This window comes from Phallusia mammillata, chromosome 6 (assembly GCF_965637545.1).
Source record: "Phallusia mammillata chromosome 6, kaPhaMamm4.hap1.1, whole genome shotgun sequence".
Taxonomy (NCBI): Eukaryota; Metazoa; Chordata; class Ascidiacea; order Phlebobranchia; family Ascidiidae; genus Phallusia; species Phallusia mammillata.
This window is the reverse complement of record NC_137257.1, coordinates 12,521,921-12,539,556: the sequence shown is the minus strand read 5'-3', so window position 1 is coordinate 12,539,556 and position 17,636 is coordinate 12,521,921. Positions and strand designations below refer to the sequence as shown.

The window sequence follows — 17,636 nt, the reverse complement described above, 5'->3', positions numbered from 1 at the left end:
ATAATTTCAATTGATTCTCTTGCTTTGACCCATAAATTGTGGTCCAAGGTCAGGTTTCAAACACATTTTATTTCTAGAAAGCTGTAACAGTTGTGTTACAGACACTTTAAATTAAAAAGCAATTTGCTACAAGTGTACACATAACAAATTGTTTTTTATTTAACTTTGTTTCGCAAAACCATTGACCTGTAGTAACCTCTCAGGGTGCACACGCCAAACGATTGTTTGACCTGTTGACACCGTTTTCAATAGCACTGTTCAACAACACCGTTTAACCTAATTTATACATGCCTTGAGCGTTGATTCCTAAATTTGTTGCAAAAAACGCTACGTTATGACGAAACAAAGTTCGTGTTAGTAATACCTACTAGTTGACCTTAAGTAACCCGTGGTCATGCGGCGGCCGACCTGACAATGAGCATTTAAAAAAACATTTAGCACGAAAAATTCGTAACGGTGTTGTAATGCCTACAAGTTGACCTTTAGTGACCCATTTAGTGACAGACGGCAAAGCTGACAACGAGAATTTAAAGATCATTTATTGCGGCGTTCGAAAAAGTTAAGTTTATTAAATTTCATATTTATGTTCATCAACGATGTTTTGCCTTACATAAACGAAACCGAAGTACGTTTATCGAGTTCGAATTATGTCTTAGGTGTAAAACCTGCGCCAAAACTGAAAATGCGCGTGATAACTTAATAAAACGACACAGCATTGCTGCACACAAAAAAACTGATTACTAATCACCGAAACGACTGTCTCGTAAAACGTCTGTCCAGACGTCAAGCTGAGCACTCCCGCTCTGCCACCTTAATCGTAAACCAGTGAATTCCTCCCTTGGGACTTATATCTGACTGATAGCGTACACATATTATGGATTGTAAAGGTAACTGGCAAAATTTTAAATACTAAACGAATATCCTGCTTAAACAATTGTTAACTTTTCAAATATTTCTGCACCATATGGCATGTATTTCTGCCTTAAAACTAAAACCGTTTATTTCGGGATTTAAAGGGTAAAAAATGGGTTAATCCGAAAAAAAGATACAAAATTCTTTAAAAAACTTTACATTGCACCAAACAACAAAGCATGAAACTCCTAGATGCTGTACTTTAGTCAGTACAGCTGTTTCAAAAAATTTACGTTTTGGGGGCCTGTGGGTGAACCGCTGGGTCAATCGGGGTCAAACTTCAGGAGGATCAAATTTGGATTATTAACTAACATCTCTGTAAATTTGAATAAATTTGGAGCACTCTTTCTTGACCAAACGCGTCTCACAAGCCAGCGTTAGACAGAAAAAAGAAAAAAAGAAACAAAAAATACGGACAAAAACAATATGTGTCCCCTTCAGGGAAGGGGACCCATAATTATCAAAATTTATTTCGGGTACAACTTTCTTGGCTATGGGCACTAAGTGACACATACAATCGGCTCACAACCAATTGCTTGTTGTGATGTAAAAAAAAACTAGAAGAGTGGCTTTCTGATATACTTCCATTTTATATATTCTATACGATATTTACCAATTTACTATACACATCATTTGATCTACACATATGATTGTTTTTGTAAACAAAAACTAATGGGTCCCCACACGCATGTTTGTGCGGATTTACGGTAAACAAATGTTGCGGTGATTTTTACATTCTTAAGGACAAATTTTTAGAAAGCATTAACCCAACAATCAAAAAATTGTTCGTATTCTTTTTGCACTATTATTGTCATATAATTACAAAAACTTTAAAAAAGAACAAAAAAAATAATTTCAATTGATTCTCTTGCTTTGACCCAGATATTGTGGTCCAAGGTCAGGTTTCAAACACATTTTTTTCTAGAAAGCTGTAACAGTTGTGTTACAGACACTTTAAATTAAAAAGCAATTTGCTACAAGTGTATACATAACAAATTGTTTTTCATTTAACTTTGTTTCGCAAAACGAGTACCATTGACCTGTAGTAACCTCTCAGGGTGCACACGCCAAACGACTGTTTGACCTTTTGACACCGTTTTCAATAGCACGCCGTCATTCGTGTTCAACAATAGCCTAATTTATACATGCCTTGAGTATTGACTCCTAAATTGATTGTTAAAAAAACGCTACGTTATGAAGAAAGTTCTGAGCTGTGTTTGTAATACCGACTAGTTGACCTTAAGTAACCCGTGATCATGCGGCGGCCAACCTGACAGCGAGCATTTGAAAAAACATTTATTTGGCAAAAAAGTCAAGTTAATTTTTTCATCTTAACTTTTATTAACAAAGTTTTTCTTGACATATACAAAACCGAAGCACGGTTATTAGGCTTAAATCATGTCATAGGTGTAAAACCTTCGCCAAAACTAAAAATGTGAGTGATAACTTAATAAAACGACATAGCATTGCTGTGCAAAACAGCTGATTTCTAATCACTGAAACGATGTCTCGTAAAACGTCTGTCCGACGTCAAGCTGAGCCCTCCCGCTATCGTAAACCAGTGAGTTACTCTCTTGGTACTTCTGCCTACAGTGTCTTTCCTGACCAAACGAGCGTTAGACACATTTACGTTTCGGGGGCCTGTGGGTGAATCTCTGGGTTATACGGGGTCAAAATTCACATGGACCATCTTTAGACCAATATCTGTAATGTGTGTAAAATTGAAAAAGTTTGAACCATTCTTTCTTGACCAAAACGTGGGAACAATAGCCGCGCTAAAAATTTCACGTTTTGGGGTGCTGTGGGTGAACCGAGGGATCAAACGGGGTCAAAATTCACATGGACCATCTTTAGACCAATACCTATTATGTGTGTAAATTTGAAAAAGTTTGAACCATTCTTTCTTGACCAAAACGTGGGAACAAATCCGCGCTAAAAATTTCACGTTTTGGGGGGCTGTGGGTGAACCGAGGGATCAAACGAGGTCAAAATTCACATGGACCATCTTTAGACCAATATCTGTAATGTGTGTAAATTTGAAAAAGTTTGAACCATTCTTTCTTGACCCAAACGTGGGAACAAATCTGCGTTAGAAAGAAAAAAAGAAAAAAAAAATATAGACAAAAACAATATGTGTCCCCTTCAGGGAAGGGGACCCATAATTATGCAAGCAATGTCAATATGCGCCAAGCTGACATAAATTAAATCCAACACCCATATGCACAATTTGTTTCTACTATATAATTTGTGCCCTTTTCTCATAATCAGCTGAAAATCACCTCATAGTTTGGTTAGGCTGGGGTCAAGGTTTGCGTGGTTCATTACAAAATAGCCACATCTATGGCCCATAGTTTGCCAACCACTACAACTTACTGGTTGTGAATAGTGAGAAACATTCAACATGGTCACAGGTGGTCTTTGAGAAGCAGAAGTAGAAAGAGGTCTCATAGCTAAACACAAATAAAAGCAAGGAAGGTGGCTTTTCTACATATTGCCATTTTCTATGTTATATATTCCACTTAACGATTTACTATACACCATTTGACCTACTAACATGACTATTTTCGCAAGCAAAAACGAATGTGTCCACCCAAATGTGTTTATGTGTGTTGGTTACAGAAAAAAATCCAGATGGCTTTAGCACTGTTTGCCATTGCAAATACACAAGCATGGGTGGACCTAGACGGGGGTGTTTGGTGTTTTGACACCCCCCTCAGAAAAGTGGTGAAATTTGCCGAAATCCCATTTTAAAAAAGTGGTGCGTAAATTAAATAGGCCAAACATTCCGTTTACCGCTGCATGATTACAGGGAGTCTTTTATCTCAAAGCCATGCACCTTTATCGTTTTGTATTGGGTGTGACATAACAAGTCTATTGTGACGTAACAAGGGTTTAAAATGAGTTTTATGCGCTGACAATACAAAAGTGATTATCCGCCAAGGACGCTGAAGTCAAAAGTGCTGACTGCACTAAATGTAATGTATTAAATTGTTTTCGCATTTAAACAATGTTAAATCCGACTAAACTGATTTAAAACTATCAATGCTAAATTGTTTATGACCCCCAAACACGTAGTTGTTTGTCACCAATATTCGATCGGTGTACATCCACCATTGTTAAGGTACATGTAATTGGTAACTTGCCAATGCTTGGTATTATTTATGCCTTGCATAGTAACCAACTTTGTTGCATTCTTAACGTTGCGCAACTTAAAATGTGAACCAGGGTTTCAAAAAGGCGTTCAGTCCTTTAAAGGTTTTTTAAAGCAACTGACGTATTTTGGTTGCCTGACAGTCACGTTTATCATGCAACAGCAGTTTTGTTAAGTAAGCTAGATAGTGGAGCCGTAATTGGAAATTTTAACGATTTCGCTAAAATCAACAGTTGTTTTTCTTTTTTGTGTCTTTTGGATAACAGGTAATGAGAGATGCTGCTCGCCTTTGTGGCATGCCGAAGTTGCGAGTGAGGTTGAGGTCTTGTACTTTCTGGTTTGGACTTGCTTGCAATTCTGGACAAAGTACTCTTCCGCTTAACGCGTCGTTTTGAACTAGAAAACGACATTGGCAACGAAACAAAAAAATATGTCGCGGCGTATTGTGGTATAAACGCGTTGAATTTTTTGTAGCAAACATCAGTACAGAGCGAAGGTGCATCGGGCTAATAATACTCAGGTCTCAAAACGTGGAGATGATTAAACAGCATATTCAGGTTTTAGTACAAAAAAGTTCCTCTTCTTGCGGCTCGCTAAGTAAATTTAACGGTAAACATTTTGTGTTGTGTTAGAGTTAGAAGAGCAATGTCGTTTAAACTTCTTACTTAAAGAAACGCAACTGATCAGGGCAGAAACTATTATGGGTTATGTTTTTGAATTGATAAATAGTGTAACATCACAAGCTGCGTGCGTCCATGATAGTAAAACAGTTTTTCCCAACCCCAAATCTCTGTTACGTATTATGCACTGCGTAGTTACAAAAGTGATACCTTGCGACGGCAGTTTGTTTGGTGCGTGAGTGACGTACGTCAAGGTTTTGACGTTTTTTAGAAAGGGGAATACCCGAATGGTATCATACAACGTCAGTAGCACATCACTCCCAACTAATTGTCGGACACCCTCCTAATTTTTTTTCTAGATCCGCCCCTGTACACAAGTATAATCTATTTTGGTTATATATTCCCTACACTTAATTGATAATGGCTCCCATATTAGTCATTGTCTTTTATAACCTTAGTTGTTTCTGCAGGCAGAAACTCATGGGAAAATAATACATTTTGACAGATAACCATGGGGAAGTTCGGTGTTGTATGTTAAAACACAGTGATCAGTAGTGGACATGCTATTAAAAGTAGTGGACATGCTATTAAAAGTATAAACTACACAAATCTGGTTTAATTCAGACAATGTTTAAAATTGGTCCTATTTAATGTCCTATATAAAAGGAAAAAATGGGTAAACAGTGGCAAAATAGAGTAAAACACACCAATCAACACCTATAAATAGCCAATTCACCATTTTAGGGGTCTAGGAGGGTAAATGATGGAGCTATAGGGTGAAACACAACAATCGGCATGTATTAATAGCAAATTCAACAAGCTATCCAAATTTCATTCCAGTTAAACATTATTTAGAAAATTCACCCACTTTTGGGGGCTAGAGGGGTAAATGTTGGGGCTACAAGGTTGAACATAACAATCAACATCTATAAATGGCATATTCTACAAGGTATCCCAATTTCAGCCAATTTCTAACTCATTTAAGGAGGCTAGTGGGGAACTGATGGGGTTCTACAACCAAATGTTTACATTTTCAACAGCCCTGTAAATTTTGTCCCAATCTGCTAATGTTTACAATTTTGACCACTAGATGGCCTTTAAGCAACAACTTAATGCTTCTGTCATTAAGGCTGTTGACAAACCCCTAACTGCCATCGTGCAAAAATACTCACCAAGCAATTCACAAACACAAGTAACACATGTATGGTTGCCCAACACTATTACATCACAGAAACCTTTTGTTTGTGGTGCCCAGTAATATAGGGGGCTAGTGGGGTAAATGTCGGGGCTACAGGGTTGAACACAACAAACAACATCTATTAATCGCATATTCCACAAGCTATTTAAATTTCAGCCGATTCTGACACTGTTTAAGAAATCACCTATTCAAGGGGCTAGCAGGGTAAATAAAAAAACCATCCTTTGGGAGCCTGTTGGCTCATTTGGGCAAAACCTTGGGAGGATCAAGTTTGGATAATTAGCTAACATGTGTGTAAATTTAAATAAGCTCAAAGCACTTTTTTTAAGCGAGTGCTTGGAACAATCTAGTGTTAGACAGAAAAAATACAGATAAAAACAATATGTGTCCCCATCAGGGAAGGGGGTCATAATTAACAATTCAATTGTTCCATTGTGGCATATACAGCAATTTTCCTGCATCCAATTTGACATATTTTACCGTTTTCATGATATGTGTGCATCATTTGTGGATTGGGAATATGAGGTTGTTGATTTCTATGGCTGGGTAGTTGATGGCGAGGAAAGCCCTGTCCAAGCATTCCAGCAACATTCTGCCTGCCCTGCTGTAAAGCAATTGTGAAAATAACTTAAACATGATAAGCTGCATACAGTGCACACTGTTTTGACCGCTATGGTCTTATCAGTGCAGCTGGTGACGAGAGATCGGCCGCATTGGCTAGTGTAGCCATTTAACGGCACTCCAGTTTGCTGGAAGTAACAGGGTAAAAACCCATGCCTCACCTAGTCTGTGCAATGCCACAACTGGGCATACAGCACAGATGAAACTGGCTCCCAAGAGGAAACTCGCCAAGCAACTGCTTGGGAACCAAAGTGAATCATCACCCTCTGCACTGATGAGACATTGTAGGTCGAAACAGTGTGCACTGTCTGCAGCTTATCATTTAATGGCTTGATGCTTTTACAAACTTAAACATGGATATGATACAACACTAACCAGCATTGGGTTGTATTTTGAAATGTGATGATTTGGAGCAGAAAATGATGAACTGTAACTTGTTTTTAAAGAACCCTGAGAGCCATGTATTTGAGAACTCTAAAATATAAAGGAACATGTAGTAAATTCGCCCCTTTCTGGGGGGGGCCTGTGGGTGAACCCTTTTAGTCATTCGGGGTCAAACTTTAGGAAGATCAAATATGGATAAATAACTAACATCTTTGTGAATCTGAAGAATTTTGAAGCACTCTTTCTTGACCAGACATGTATAACAAATCAGACAGAAAAAAGTATGGACAAAAACAATATGTGTCCCCTACAATACAATACAACATACCATTGATAAAACTGTAGATGCTGGTGCACGTGATGAAGTGTGGTGGGCAAAAACTTCTTTTTTTAGCTGAGTATTCTGGTGTTGTTGAAAGTGGCGATGTTGATGCCAATACCATTGCATGTATGCCTACAGAAGAACAAATATTTCCATTTTTGTTCAGTGTTCTGATAACTTTTTTACCTATTTTAAAAGGTTTATATTTTCCCTATACATATTTTTTCTATGGGTCCAATATTAGCTAAAGTTTTTTTAGCCTTGTTTGTTTTTAAAGGAACTTCTCATGGGTACCCAAACAGGCAAATTTTTAAATCATGTATTTCAAAAGATAATTGTGAGAATATTTGATGTTGCAAAACACCTCCATTGACAACTATAAATGGCTAATTCATTAAACTCTCCAAACTTCAACTAATTCAAGCGTTATGAAAAAAGACCCATTTTTGGTTGGGAAAATCATGGGCTCCTTGGTTAACTACAACAATCAACATGTATAAATAGCAAATTCAACAACTGCAAACACCCAGCCTAACTGTTATCTGAAAAAAAGCCACCATTTAATGCAAGTACATCACAAACACAAGTAATGTATGTTTAGTTGCTGTCATAAGACACAACAGCAAGATTTTTTGTTGTGACCTGCAGTATACAAAATGTATGAAAAAACGTTATACACTTTGGGGGCTAGTGGGGTAAAAAGTAAGGCTATTGATTCAAGCGAAACAGATGGCACATCTGCATAACTATATCTGCCATCTGCAACTTTATCCAAACCTATCAAATATTTTATATTTTGTATTAAAATATTTTTTGAGGGTGGACAAACTGCAGGAAAAAGACAAATTGAGTTAAATCACTTGATGACCCCTTCAGAAAAGAGGACCAATAATAATTAACGGATCCTTTGTTTCCACAGCTCACTTGTTGTTGTTGTTGACTCCAGTGGTGCAATTGTTGCATGTAAACCATTTGCATTTTTCTCATTTCTTCAACATCCATTTCTGCAGCAGTCTTCCCATGTTGTTGAAGCCATCGATTCATATCCTACAAACATTTATAGCCAAATAAAAAGTAAGATTCAGACACAGTCTTTTTCATTTCAACACATCCCAATGAAAAAACATCTGTCCTAAACTAAACAGACGCTACATATTTCCAATGTTTATATGCTAGAAAGGTGGCTTTCCAAACTATTGATAATTAACACATCCTAAATTCTAATTATTATCCATGTACATCGTTCGCCATACTTACAACAGTAATAAATTTGAATTTGGTCCTGTATATTTACCTTGCAATTAACAACATAAATATTTTTGCAAGCAAAAACCTTGTGTCATCACATGTTTATATGCAAGTTGGCAGCTATATTCATATTTTATGACCATTTTTAGATTCAAAAATACCAACTGGTTAAAAAGCCATGTAATGCATTTCTAAAATTCCTGTGAAACCAGATATACACAGTTTATTCCCATGTTCCATGATTTTTCAACCTTTTTTTTTATGAAAAAAAATTGAAGTTCATTTTTCAAGAATCTAAATCCAAAATTTATCTACCTGATTTTTGTGGAAAGTAACTAAAACATTTAATTTTATCACTGTTGTTCTGTTGTATGCAATGATGGCACACTTTTTGTTCAGACACCACAACGTTTTGCTTTTAATTTTTAACATAACTTTTATTTATTTCTGCATGGTCAAGATTTTAGGGGACCAAAGGGGGACAAATTAACACAAAAAATGGCATATTCTACAAACTGTCAAAATTTCATCTAATTTGAACATTGTTTACAAATTTCACCCATTTAAGGAGTTTATGTGGTAAATGGTGGGATACAGAATAAATCACATTAAACAACCGCTATAAACTGTGTATTCCATAAACTGTCCAAATTTCATCCAATTTGTGCAATAAATCTGTTTAGATTTAGTTGGCATGCAATCAGCTCTTAAGCTAAGACATGTGATTTACTTTATATCTGAACAATTTAAACAACCAGCAACTAATTTGTAACTCTCAGCAATATACAACAGTAGGTTATACATACCTGCTTGTGTTTATCTTGTTGAAGCATAAAGTCTTCCTGTGGTTTAGATTCTTCCTGATGTAACCCAGACATAGGCATCATTTGTGAATCACCACGATTAACTACACTCTTTTTCAAAGTTTCTAATTCCATAATTTGGTTTTTGATTTCTGTGTTGTTAAGAACTTGTTGCCTTTGCTTTTCAATTTCATCTTGAATTTCCTTACGAATTTGATTTCTTACCTAAAAAACATAATGAATCAAACATCTAATGTCACATTTTAACCCAAATTGTTTAGGTTTTTTACTTCTTCTCGTATCCGAATTATTTCCTTTTGTTTTTCCTGTTCCAATATTTCTTCTCTCATTTTTGCCTTTTTCGCTCTTTCCGCTTTTTCAATTTCTTCTCTCATTTTTCGCTTGACTTCTTCTTTAAGTATTTTCTGTTCATCTGACCAAGCTTCCAGTTTTTCACGCTGCTCTAATAATTTTTCTCTAAATGACAAAAAGTTAAGCGCAAAATTATTAGTGAATGGAGAAAAACGACAGCGAATACAAGTGCCACAACATATATTCATTGGATACTGAAAGCAAGTACTAAGATGTATGCCATAAGTGGATGTATTTGGCAATTAAATTTACATTGTTTATTCCTTGTTAAGACAGCCATGTTAAAATAAAAAATAAATCAATGTAGAAGCTAGAATCTACCAACAAACAAAATCAATTAATTGTATAAACCATTTCAATTTTTTTCCAGTTTTTTTTTTGTATTGTGTATCCTGAATACGATTTAATGACAACAGTGCACAAAGTTACAAAATAGTTAATTTAGTCATTTTCACAAACGGAACTAGAAGATGGCTTACCTATATATTGCCATTTTATATATTCTCTAATTTAAACTCATGTGATTATTAAAAACCTTATATTATTTTGATCAAAAACTGCTGGGCAATATTTGGTAAACTTTAGGGGAATCAATAATCAAAATCCATTTCCACACTGTACCACAGAATAAGAAATATAAGATAACATGAGTTCTTCATTCATAACAATATGATTCGCCTTATAGTATTGGTTTCTTCAAAATACTAGTTATATTTATCTGACACTTATCCACAGCTCTTGGTTATCACCTTAAAAAGCAACAGAAACGCGCATAACCTGTTTCGAGAACAGTATTGAATGAACCACCTATGTTGATGCTCACACCACAGCAAATTTTATCAGTGTGTGGTCATTGTATAACAAAGATTTCTGATGCAACTAGAAGGGTGGCTTAGCACATATTGCCATTGCACATACACTGTGACCTATTTCTTAACATATATTTACATCAGACACTTATTTTATATTGGGTCCCATATCATCCACCATCTTTTATAACCTTAGTTGTTTCTGCAAGCAGAAACATCATGGGTCCACATGCAAAAGTTGTAAATAACGCATTTCAAGAGATAACAATGAGAAAGTTTGGCATTGTAACATCAAACACAGTGATTGGTACTGTGCTTAAATAAATATGCTGTATGGAGTACAGTCTATTCAAAGTCATTCCATTCATACATTTATTAAGGTTTTTCTATTTTACGACTATCTGAGAAAAAAGTGTTAAATAGTGAGAAAATAGGCTAAAACACAACAATCAGCTCCTATTAATGGTGAATTGCACTTGACTGTAGGGGTCTAGTGAAGTAAATGATAGGTACTACAGAGTTTAACACAACAATCAACACCTACAAATGGTACACTGTACAACTGTCCAAATTTCATTCAATTTAGACATTGTTTAAAAAATTTGAACCATTTTGGGGGGCTAGTGGGGTAAATGTTGGGGCAACAGGGTTGAACACCACATTATACACCTATGAATGGCACACTCTACAAGCTATGTAAATTTCATTCAATTCTGACATTGTTTACAAAATCGACCCATTTTAGGGAGCTAGTGGGGTAAATGTTGGGGCAACAGGGTTGAACATAACAAACTATAAATAGCACACTCTATAAGCTGTCCAAATTTCATCAAATTCGGAAAATGTTTTAAAAATTCACCCTTTTTATGGGGCTAGAGGGGTAAATATTGGGGTTACAGGGTTAAACAAAACAATTGACACCTATAAATGACAAATTCTGCAAGCTTTTCAAATTTCACTAAATTCCGACACTGTTTAAAAAACTCACCCATTTTAGTGGGTCAGTGGGGTAACTGATGGGGTTTAACACCCAAAAGTATAAAATATGAAACCACGATGACCCAATTAATAGTCATGTAAAATTTTATCCAAATCGAACAATGTTTAAAATTCTGACCAGTAGAGGTGCTATTAGCAACATTTGTTAACGATTTTGACGTCATAAGGCTGTTAATACCCCTCTGTTGGCATGTGCAAAACCACCCACCAACTGTTGCACAAAACACAAGTACCATATGTACTGGTGCCTTTATTATACCATTACACCACAGAAATCTTTCGTTTGTGGTGCGCAGCAACATACAATAACGTTTTACACTTTGGGGTCTAGCGGGGTAAATACTTGGGATATTAGGTCAAACAAAGCAAATGGCACATCTGCATTACTATATCTACCATCTGTGAAAGTTTCATCCAAATTCACCAAACATTTCATGCCAAAAGTGCATGGACAAACTTCGACAGAAAAAAGAAAAGAACAAAGTGAAATCAAGATGTGTCCCCTTCAGGAAAGGGGACCCATAATTATTTATGTTATACTGAGGATCTCAATATTTCTCCACAGATTTTGTAAGTGGGACCCGGCATGCCAGCACACCTACCTCCTAGTTGTGCTCAAGCTTATTGGTTTTGAGTAGTTCAAAGCATAAATTGGCATAAGTTATAGGTACTCCTGATAGACCATGTTAACATCATCCCTAGCTTTTTGCATAATAATCAATATAAGAAACTAATTGATTGCATATGCGATACCTTTGTATTTGTTTTTCTTCGTGGATATTTTGTGACGCTGCAACTATTTCCTTTTTGGTGTATCTCATGCTGTCACCACTTTCATCTAAATATTTAAAAAAAAACAAATAGGTTGCTTAAAAATGCAGTCATTCTTAATTGCATCAAATCTGCTCAACACAATAAGCTATATTATATTGCAATAATTTGGGTAAGTTTTTTCCCCAACATTCCTATCCCATGTTTCCTTTTGTTAGCATGACCTTACCAACTTATTAAGTATAAAGTAAAAGCTACCCATTTTCACAAAAATCCTGTGAAAAATTTGTTTTTGTTACTTTTAAGTGTTGGAGAAAAGTACATACCTGCTTCAATATTGGATGGATCATCAATTTTAGAAAGCATTTTGCTGCCATCAATGGATATCGCAATTTTTCTACTTTTCAAGTTTCCAGTCCCAGAGAAAACCTTGTCTGGCCCTGCTGTGTCAACCTGCCAATAAACATCAGTCTTAAACATGTTTAGTGTTAGGTCCCGAAAGTTTGTGGTGAATAACAGCAGCAGATGGCAGAATTTACATGCCAGTTAAAAAAATGTTACTTTGTAACCATGGTAATAGAGATACCTTTCTTTGTTAGTCTACAAAAAAGTAATTACATTCTTTACGCTTGGTTAACGCCTACACCACAGCACACAAGGTGAAGTCAAGTCAAGCATTTGCTGCAACTCGTTATCCACAAGACCACGACACATACTTGGACAAGTTCGGTAACAGCAAAAAAGTAATAAATTGTTAACATGGATAAGAAAAGAAAAAAAAGGAAGAGGGTCCATTTTCAGGAACCTAATTGCATTTATATTTAAAATGCTCTAGTAGTCGAATCAACCCTTAAAATAAAGCCGTGGAAGATTTTAACACAAAATGTACAACACATATGCCCACCATAGGGATTAAAAAAAGCACTGCACAGGAACTCCACAACATGGCATGCACGCCACACAGACATTTGCTACTATGTCTTTATTTAATTTATTTTTCATTCGATGTTTGGTTGGAGAAAAAACAAAAATACAAATTGGGGAGGATAAAAAACTTAAAATAAGTTTGAAGCACTCTTTCTTCACCAAATGCTTGGAACAAACCAGCATTGTACAAAAAACGTAGATAAAAACAAAATGTGTCCCCTTCAGAAAAAGGGGCCCATGATCACCAATTGATTGCGACTCAAAAAGTTTGGGGAAAGGTCATCATCAGCATGTTGCTTTTTCTCTCTCATTCTTTGCATAACCTTCCGAGTTAAATCATCTTTGCTTTTTGTTTTCAACAACAAATCCTGTGCACAATATTAAAATTGTTTATTGAGATGGGCATATTTTTTCAAGATGTTTTTTTTGGCACACTTCTATTGCGTACTTTTCTACATAAGGTTGTTACAACTAACCATGTCTTTATCCCATCTGGTAGTTGAATTGTCTCCTTCACGAGACGCAGATGCAGCTAAACCAATGGCAGCATCGGGAACAATCAAACTGTATAAACATAACAGCTACCTTTTACAATCTTTGACATGAATTTCACTATGTGAACAATAGCACATGTTGATTATTATTTTGTACCTTGATGGTAGAATTCCAGCAGCTTGTAGTTGCTTTTGTTGCATAAAAAGCATTTCTTGGGCCTTTTGCAAACTCTCTTGTTGCTCTGATGTAAGATTAACAAGTGACTGCCGTTTTCCAGAATCCGAAGATGAAACAGAACGACTTCTAGTGTACCGTCTCTTTTTTCTTTTAAATAACAACAGAAAAACACAAAATACAAACTTCAAATTTGTTTTTAAAATAATTACATGTAATGTGAGTAGTAGTTAATTGCATAGTTTTGTTTATCCAAAGCACTTTGTTGTTTGGTTAAAACAAAAAGTTTTAACCACAGCCAAGTAATGGACAACTATATATTCTTTTTAACTAAAGCAAAGCCAGACAGTTCTACTAACCTGCTTTTATGACCACGACGTCTATTATCATGTGGATCTTTGGAAATTGGTTTCGATTTGGCCTGTAGCTGAAGTGACAAACTTGATGCTTTATTATAAAACTTCATCAGCCTGTAAAATCAAATTCTTACATTGGGCTGAGATGTTATGCAGCAATAGAATATTTTTATGCATCTTCAGTTGATGGTTTACATCAGGGGTGGGCAACCTGCGGCCCGCGGGCCAAATAGGGCCCTTGTTTAAAGGTTGTACGGCCCACATAGACACTTAGATTTCAAATGTACTGACAAACGAGTCCAACTATTGTAAATTTTTAAACAGATTAAAGTGCCCAATGCTATTTTTCTGCGACCAGGCAATATGTGGCTAGAATCAAATGCGAATTTTAATTGTAGTTAAGCATATTTGGTAAGCAACAAATAGGGATGTTCAAAGTAGAATAACTGGGTATTCTAGAATAATTGTTTCGAATCTAGAATACCGAATCCAGTTCTTATATCATTTTTGACTGGGTGATTATTAATCTTGACAGCAATAAAAGCAACCAGATTAATAAGAAAAACACTGGGACAAACTTTGCACCACTACAGTGACACAAAATACCATAAAATCTACAAAAGCATATAGAAATTAGCAAAACCCTGAAAAGTTAACTCATAACAATTTTATTTGGTGGTTTTTATTGCTTTCAGTAGGAGTAACTATGTTGTGTGCATGCTGTGGTAATTTGATTTGTCTGGTGGTTAGAGAATGGACATAGACTCTGTATTTTGTTTGTTAACTTAAAACAACTGCAAAAAAACAGGCACCCTGGCAAACCAAGTTGGGACATTGCGTGGTTTATCTTCAAATCACTATTAAACTACCTATGTTTTTACAGTACAAAAGTTTAACTTATGAGCGTTTCTTTACTACGTTTTAAAGTTCGTCTGGTGTTAGGAAATGACCGAACGCCATGTGTTTTTGACATTGCTTTGCAAGATTAACAAATCATTGATTGTTGTTGCTTTTTGGGTTAAAAACAGTTAAACGCCGACAAGACGTTGCAAATCGCGTAAACACCACATGTCATCAGACGCGTAAACACCATCATGTCATCAAACAAGTGTCATGTGCTAATCGGTAATTGTACATCCAATGCGCCGCCGTCGCTATGGCATGGTAATAGCCTCTACTGTCTTAATGCCGATGCCACGAGTCCGTTGCGGCCGTATGCGACAGCTACAGTGACCGGGCGTCGACGCTAAACCGTAATCCACGCATATGCTTGTGTTACAAACGGTTGGAGCACACATTTATATCGGTTCCAATTACCCGATATAAACGGCAAAATTGGATTCAAATCTGACTGGATTCGAATATAATGGATTCGATATTCTACTTTGAACATCCCTAGCAACAAAGTAAACTCATCTTGTGTTATACATAGGTGCGTGCTATGACCTAATCATGGGAATTGTATTTGGCCCGACAGTAACGAAGGTTGCACACCCCTGGTTTACATGGTGCTCGGCCAAACATAACACCAAACCGTTTTCGTTTATACAAAGTACTTACAACAAACTAGGCACACTTGCAATCAATAAAAGGAGATCCCAAACATTATTTGAAAACTATGCCAAACAAAATATGACATTGATAGAATAGGATAAAGTATATATTGATAGAATGTAATAGAATATAAAAACATAATACTTTGCATTTAAATCATGATCGTCAGAGTTTGGAGCAGGCAGTTGCAAGGATTGTGGAAGCTTGGTTATATTGTCTTCCACAAAACAGACTCGATCCAGTATGTCATGCAAACAACATACAGCTTCATCACCCAGTCTGCATGGCTAAAAGTAATGGACACTATAGGTCAGCATTTCAAAAGAGCAGTTTGCAAGTGAGCCACAGGCCTTATGACAAATTGACCAAGTCTGCCTTTCATTTATTTACCTCTAGTTTTCCTTTTGTATTTTACAGATTCCTATTAAAGAGCATCTCTCAACAATGCCATTTTCAATCCCTATTGAATCATAAACTTAACTGTCAAAATACTGGTGTATATAGAATACATCATGCAGTGCACCCTGCAACCTGCACTGATGATGACAACAGAGAATGTTAAAACGTTTGGATGATGTATTCTATATACACCATTACTTTGGCAGTTATGTTTATGATTAAATTACTTTTTAAGTCCATGTATAGTGTTCCTAAATCTCCATTGATTGGTCAAATAACTAGAAGGGTGGCTTAGCACATTTTACCATAGCATATACACTACAATCTATTCTGCAAACTGTAATATATTCTCTATATTTATTTTTATTGGGTCCCATAATAGCCAACATTTTTTATAATCTTGATTTGTTTCTGCAGGCAGAAACTCATGGGTCCCCAAAACCGCAAAGTTGTAAACAGACAACCATAAGAAACGTTGCTATAAAGTCAAACACAGTAATTGGTAGTGTTACTTAAAAAAAGAAGTTATGTAAATTACAAACTGTCCAAATCTCATGCAATTGAGACATTGTTATAAGTTTGTGTGCCTAAATAGCATAAAACACTGACATCTCAAAACGGCATATTATACAAACTGTCAAAATGTATTGTTGATTAATTCACCCATTTTGGGGGGTTGGTAGGGTAGATATTAGGGCTGCAGGGTGAAACACAATATTCGACAGCTACAAATGCCAAATTCAAAAAACTATCAAAAATTCATCCAAATCGGACGTTTTATAAACAATAGGTGGCTTAAGCAGTAAATATTGGGCTACATGGTGAAACACAATAATCGATGCCCTAAAATAGCATAATGAAAAAACTGTCCAAATTGTATTCAAATCGGACATTGTTTAAAAAATCACCCATTTTAGGGGGCTAGTGGGGTAAATATTGTGGCTGCAGGGTAAAACACAACAAACGATGCCCTAAAATGGCCCAATGAACAAACTGTCCGAATTTCATGAAATTCGGACATTGTTTAAAAAATCACCCATTTTAGGGGGCTAGTGAGGTAAATATTGGGGCTACAGGGTAAAACACAACAAACGATGCCCTAAAATGGCACAATGAACAAACTGTCCAAATTTCATCCAATTCGGACATTGTTTAAAAAATCACCCATTTTAGGGGGCTAGTGGGGTAAATATTGGGGCTACAGGTTAAAACACAACAAACGATGCCCTAAAATGGCCCAATGAACAAACTGTCCGAATTTCATCTAATTCGGACATTGTTTAAAAAATCACCCATTTTAGGGGGCTAGTGGGGTAAATATTGGGGCTACAGGTTAAAACACAACAAACGATGCCCTAAAATGGCCCAATGAACAAACTGTCCGAATTTCATCCAATTCGGACATTGTTTAAAAAATCACCCATTTTAGGGGGCTAGTGGGGTAAATATTGGGGCTACAGGTTAAAACACAACAAACGATGCCCTAAAATGGCACAATGAACAAACTGTCCAAATTTCATC

General features: G+C 36.1%; 1 protein-coding gene across 2 annotated transcripts in view; it reads right to left on the bottom strand.

The window, feature by feature from the left end:
- LOC145233003 (uncharacterized) overlaps positions 1-17,636 on the bottom strand; it is an 82,708-nt gene that overhangs the window by 11,729 nt on the left and 53,343 nt on the right. The window contains exons 21-34 of one of the 2 annotated variants that reach the window (XM_080097666.1): positions 15,861-16,003; positions 14,166-14,276; positions 13,789-13,956; positions 13,614-13,701; positions 13,383-13,505; positions 12,537-12,663; positions 12,193-12,277; positions 9,550-9,736; positions 9,263-9,484; positions 8,133-8,255; positions 7,215-7,340; positions 6,878-6,976; positions 6,362-6,485; positions 3,286-3,362 (exon numbers count right to left, since the gene is read on the bottom strand). In XM_080097666.1, the coding sequence (XP_079953792.1) occupies positions 3,286-3,362; positions 6,362-6,485; positions 6,878-6,976; positions 7,215-7,340; positions 8,133-8,255; positions 9,263-9,484; positions 9,550-9,736; positions 12,193-12,277; positions 12,537-12,663; positions 13,383-13,505; positions 13,614-13,701; positions 13,789-13,956; positions 14,166-14,276; positions 15,861-16,003 (1,803 nt within the window). The remainder of the gene's footprint in view (positions 1-3,285; positions 3,363-6,361; positions 6,486-6,877; positions 6,977-7,214; positions 7,341-8,132; positions 8,256-9,262; positions 9,485-9,549; positions 9,737-12,192; positions 12,278-12,536; positions 12,664-13,382; positions 13,506-13,613; positions 13,702-13,788; positions 13,957-14,165; positions 14,277-15,860; positions 16,004-17,636) is intronic. The other variant, XM_080097667.1, reaches the window with a different exon arrangement.